Source organism: Stegastes partitus, unplaced genomic scaffold, assembly GCF_000690725.1.
Source record: "Stegastes partitus isolate 25-593 unplaced genomic scaffold, Stegastes_partitus-1.0.2 Scaffold1520, whole genome shotgun sequence".
Classification (NCBI taxonomy): Eukaryota; Metazoa; Chordata; class Actinopteri; family Pomacentridae; genus Stegastes; species Stegastes partitus.
In genome coordinates, this window is record NW_007579251.1 from 109,303 (window position 1) to 115,310 (window position 6,008).

The 6,008-nt window shown below is 41.2% G+C and overlaps 1 protein-coding gene across 1 annotated transcript; it reads left to right on the top strand.

The window, feature by feature from the left end:
* The first annotated feature begins 1,278 nt into the window (after nucleotides 1-1,278).
* LOC103371067 (homeobox protein Hox-A7) lies at nucleotides 1,279-3,815 on the top strand. Its single transcript, XM_008300283.1, has 2 exons — nucleotides 1,279-1,716; nucleotides 2,551-3,815. The coding sequence occupies exons 1-2, from the start codon at nucleotides 1,356-1,358 to the stop codon at nucleotides 2,850-2,852; spliced, it is 663 nt and encodes a 220-aa protein (XP_008298505.1). The 5' UTR covers nucleotides 1,279-1,355; the 3' UTR covers nucleotides 2,853-3,815.
* The last annotated feature ends 2,193 nt before the right edge of the window (nucleotides 3,816-6,008 follow it).

A 6,008-nucleotide genomic window follows, 5' to 3' on the forward strand; every position in this document is an offset into this window, starting at 1 on the left:
CCTTTATTATTAATATTTTTTATTATTATCATTATTTTATTTAAATTCTGATTTTAGGTGATAACATTTTTTTAAAACTATTTATATATCTGGAGGTTTATTTAGACTATCAAAATATCTGGACCATTTTTATTTCACTGCATTTATTTAGTTGTGCTGATTTTGACGTCCTGTCTTTAAGCTGTAGTTTTTCCAGGGAATGATTATAAAGTCAAATTCAAACAGTAAAAAATAAATCAGTGATTGTATTCCAAATGTATAATGATGATAACAATAATAATAACAACAACAATAACAACAAAAATAATAACATTAATAGCAATAAGTTGTACTAAATGTAATAATAGTACTACCTAAAATAATATTAGTAATAACAATAGTTCATACTTTTCAATGCAGTTCTGACCGTTTGATTTCTTTTATGTTCATGTTTTTTGTTGTTGTTTCTTTTGTTGTTGTTGTTGTTCTTGCAGACGTTGCTTCATGCTAATTTATTGTCCATTTAAGGAACAGTTAGGTAGCATTGTTGTGCCAGTATACATCTTTTTGGCATTATTATAATTATTATTTGCTGGTCCAAGTTTTAAAACCTTTTCTTTATATAAAAATATGTACTTAGGTTCTCAGATCAAAGATCTGTATTAAAGTGCCCATAATCAGTGTTCAAATTAACTAGGAAGCACAATAGGAGATGTTATGGATATTTTTTCTCTCTATATATATATTAATACAACATGTGCATCATCAAAATATGTTTTAAAATGACTTTTTTAAGCGTCACTTCTCGTCTGTGTAAGACTTGTTTTTAAATGCAAAAAAACAATCCCTTCCCGTTGCAGTGGTTCTTGTTTGTTAGCTCGTGATTATAGCTTTTATAACCAATGAACAATTATTACTGTGCATTAGCCTGTTGTGCGTGATGGCTGATTTGTTATTTATTATCACGCAGGTTATAGCTTTCCAAGAACGAAGGCCGACATAAAATAAAAAAATAAGGCTCTTATATCTGTGATTATTCGCTGGCCAAAGCGATGGTAAGAAAAGTGACCTTTTAATTCCGTAAATTACCCCTAGATCATTGGGATCGTGTGAATTTCTCTCATGTGTGTTTATACGTGTGAATGTGTTTATGTGTGTGAAGTGTTAATCCCACTCTGCAGTCCTGCGCCGTAATGAAACCCACGTCTGCGCTGATTGGACGAGAGCGACCGGGCCGGAGTCACATGGGTGAGTTCTTTGGTCCAGAGCAAAAATGGGGTTTGGTGTAAATCTAGGGTGTATTGCTGTCATATATCACGCTACCTCGTAAAAACGACACTGAGGATTCTGGGCCAACAAATCAGAGAGAAAAAAATATGAGTTCTTATTATGTGGATGGTCTTCTTAGCAAATCTACGGCGGGTGGTTCCCCGTTCCCAAACGCAGAGCGAGCGTCCTGCGGTATTGGACCCAGTGGAGACGGCCATGGCTCCACCGCTGCGGCCATCGCGTTCGCACCGTCCCTGTCTGGAGTTTACAGCGTCAATAACGTGGTGTACCAGAGCCACCCCGTGTTCACCTCGGGCTACGGCCAGCGGCAGGACGCACACACTCTGCACTGCAGCCCGTTTGACCAGAGCCGCCTGTTCAGCGACAGCTGCTGTCATCCGGTGCCGGCACCCCTCACCTCGCCGCCGGACAAACAGCACCGGCTGTACCCATGGATGCAAGCATCAGGTATGTGCTATTTCAAAGCCCTCGGGTCAATGCTTTTACAAAACATTGTGATACTTACACTGGCCGTTAGTGGTTCAATTAATTTCGTGAAGCCATTGGTGTTGCATGGAAAGAATCGTAAAACTTTTATTGCGCAACTAATGAGTTCTGCAGCCATAAATTCATTTGGCCAGCGCTTCTGTGTGTTCAGTACGCAGAGACCTTGCCGCTGGGGGTTTTCTCTGCACTCCTATTACTCTTACAGCCTCTTCTCCCCTTTGTGGTTGTAAAAAATACCGGCCTGTTGTGTAAATCAGCTCCCTTGCACTCTGCAGCTCCTTTCTAATTGGGTCTGCACTGCAGAGGCTCTGCTATTTTCCTGAAACTTGGATCAATATGCACCACTCCTGCCGATTATACAAAGAAGTCAGGTGGATTTAGAATGCAGTGAAATGGGAATTTTGTTGTATAATTATTTTTGAAGGAGAAGGTGTGGGGGCTGTAATCTAATTACTTATGGCTCCTCCGGTGTGCAGAACATGGCTGGCTTTTAATTTGAGAGGCATGCAGAGTATCAAAGGAGCATGAGTGAAACACCCCAGCAGGACTACTTTAAATTGATGCAGAGAAGTTTTTTTTTTTGTTAATTTGAAGGAGTGTGTGTGTGGGCAGGGGGTAATGTAAAAATATGAGACACAATTAACTGGCAGTTACAAATAAATTAATGACACCTTAGATGTTTCCGCTGCAGGTTTTAATTGTCATTATAGCTTCAACAACATTTTAATGAATGCTTCAAACAGTGTGATATTTCTTTCATGCAGACAAATACAGTAAGTTTTTATTTTTCCACAGATCCAAATCGGAAGCGCGGCCGCCAGACCTACTCCCGGTACCAGACCCTGGAGCTGGAGAAGGAATTCCACTTCAACCGGTATCTGACCCGCAGGCGGAGGGTCGAGATCTCGCACGCCCTCTGCCTCTCCGAGAGACAGATCAAAATTTGGTTTCAGAACCGCAGGATGAAGTGGAAGAAGGACCACAAAGATGAGCCGGAATCAAACTCCGGGGAAAAGCCCGGTGATGCTCCGCCGGTGTCCGAGGCCGAGGAGCCCGAAACTGGAGACAGCGCGGAGTCAGAAACGGCTGCAAAGTAACGAAAGAGACGGACAGAGAATTAAAAGAAAGGAAAAAAAGTATGTTTAGGATATATGTGTTTTCCTCACATACCATTCGTGAACTCTGCTTTCCAGGCTGATTATCTGAATGACAGCTGGAAAGCAGAATTTAAAAGCAGACTGCAAATCTGCTTTTCATATTTCAACCCAAAATGTGTTTTTAAAAGCTCCAAATGAAGGAGCGGCATTAACTACCTATCCAAACTAGCCTGTATTTTTATATCTATATGCAACTTGTAATGATTGTACTACTGAATCAACATTCCTTTAACGAAACACTACCTAATATTTACCTTCTATTATTTAAACACTGACACAAGAAATTAAATCTGAAATTGATTAAAAATTAGAAGAAGAAAAAAAATCTCTACAGACGGTTGTATTTTGCACACGGAACAAGTGCAACACTGTGCGCAAATGTGCCTTATTTGAAGTAAGATAATTCAAATTGAATGTTTTGTTGCTTTGGTAAAAATCATTTCTGTGAGTTAGCCCTCTATATTATTTTTGATTTTAATATTGTAGATAAAGCATTGAGCTTTTCTGCATCCCAGCATTGACGGAAATATCTGTTTAGATCTTATGCAACCTACCTCAGACTCCCAGAACCTGCTTATGCTACTGTAAACAGGAATACACTAGTGTAAACTTTTAGCTGTGTACTGTAAAAAATACTGGCATAACAAGCCTCCGATTTCAGGATCAAAATTTCATGTGTCTGTGAATACATGGGGGGGTGAGAAACGCATGCACTGTCATTTAGAGACATTTCAGTATCACATTCTTTTGTCGGTGTAAAATGAGAAGGTTATTCTAATCCACAATGTGCAAATACTGTGACATATTTAGCTTCGGTGCCCTCGTTTCCAATGTGAAGTAAGCAATATAAAACAATCTGTAAATACACATATAATCATTCAATAAAAATAGCCTTCATCTGTCTGTTTTTATTCAACATTTGCTCGCTTAATATTGTGTAACCGGATTTTTACGCACAGGTTAAGTAGTAATATCTTGCACCCAGTCACCAGTTATGACCAGGATTTGGTTGCGTGTAATGAGATGCGTTACAGTCCATTATAAGGGTTAGGTAAACAGCGAAGTTGGGGAATGTGAGCTATGAGGATGCGAGATGGGACAGGCTGCAGATGAAGGGAAATTACTGTTGAACTCTGCGTTCCCTCTTCACTCGGTAAGATGGCGCCTGACGGTGACCTGCCCCCTTCCTTCTCTGTCTGTCTCTCTCGCTCGCTCTCGCCCCCCTCCATCCTCCTCCTCTTCCCCATCTCTCCCTCCAGCACTGGGTCATAAATCCGTTGTTGTTTATGAAAATTTACAACATAGCAATACAACTTTACGACGCGCCTCGGCCTCTCATTGGCCACAGGCTCGTCACGTGGCAGGGAGCCGTGAACATGAACTTTTTTATATATAATTTCCAATAGCAGAATAGAGCAGCCTTTCATTTAACGGTGTAAGGCTTCCACACAGGCTGTTTTTACACCAGCAGCGACCTTTTCTACAGTTTTAGACCTCTCACATCTGCCTTATTTTTTTGTGGAGTTTCTTTTTCTTTTTCTTCTTGGTCAGACAGAATCTACTCGACGCGCTGGGAGCTTACAGAGAAAGATGACTGGACCGTTTGGGTGCCCTGCCGTGCGCTTGGCACGTTTGGGCAAGATGAGTGGAAGGAGCCCCAGTGCGTCACTGACCCCCCGGGAGACCCTGTTTCCGTCCGGGGACTCAGCTGGAGACTTTTCTCCGTCACTGGCCGTCTGCACCTGCCCACTCCCTCCCCTCACCTCCTGTGTTTACATGCAGAAGCCTCCACAAGGTAAGACAGCTGAAGCTTGTCAGTCGAGTGTGTGTGTTTGCTCTTTTACGCAACTGCTTGAACAAATAGTAAAACATCTTTATTCAAATGCTGCGCCTCATTTGGTTTAAATATCGTGTGAAGGAACTGGTTTCGTGTCACAGTTTAAATTATTCGGATTTCTCAGATAGATGCTACATGGTGAAGGTGATCAATTTGAATTGGGAAAGCTTTTTGCTCTTGTACACCGATATACGTTTTATGGTAATATTCATGTTTTTACGCGCCGCTTTGACTTTATGTTGTTGTTGGTTGATTTAAATGTGAATGGACTTTCGGCTGCAAAATTCATTGGGTGGATGGTGGCCAAAGGATGCGCTCTCTGACGCCCTCCTGTGGAGGCTTTGGGGGGTTATTGTGGCTGCAGCTCTGCTTGTTCTGCTGCAAAACCTTGTGTGAAGGCTGGAAATCAGACAAGTCGACCTTTGTCTGTTCCTGCATTTCTGTTTTATTTTTTCTGCCTCGTATGTGTGCATTCAGGCTCATATTCCGTGTATGTTGATGAAAGAGTAATTATCAGTGATGCAAACAAAACGGAGGATGAATGACCTTTAACTGATGCACATCAGTGTCCTTGTCGAAGGAATGTAATCATTTAAAGATATTTGTTTGAAAACAGTATTTTCATTCTGTGGTTCCATATCGATGTTGTTCACAGCTTTGCTGACGATGAAATTAACGAATTTAATTTGCTGTTTGGTGATTTATTTCGTACAAGTAACCACACCGAAATCTAGAACGCACAGCGTGCACACATTTCATTTGCATTACTGGAAAAAGGTGTATAAATATATTTAAATGCATAATATTTTTAAATATATAAATATTTGCGTTTAGCATTTAGGCTACAACATTTCATTTTCCGTTTTTATTTTTGTCTATTTCGCATTGGACCCTGTAGATGACAGGTAAGTAATTACATGATTATTAAAGGATTATATTTGTGTCCAAAGACTAACGAGTGCTGGTGTGTGAGAGTGCCTGCAGAGTGCACTGCCCTCCTTTCTCCCTGCAACAGTGACCAACCTCCCCCCACCCTCACCCTCCCCTCCCTTCCTAACTCGACACGTCCAACACCAGTGCGCACTCACTCCTCTCCTCTCCTTTCTTTTGGTCTGTATTTAGTTCCTGGGTGTGTCCCCAGCTCAACTCAGAGAAACAATTTTCGTGGGAACTTTGTTGCCATTGGCCAACCATAAATCAGCTGTTGGAGCACGACTGTTTAGCCAACACACACACACACACACACACACACACACACA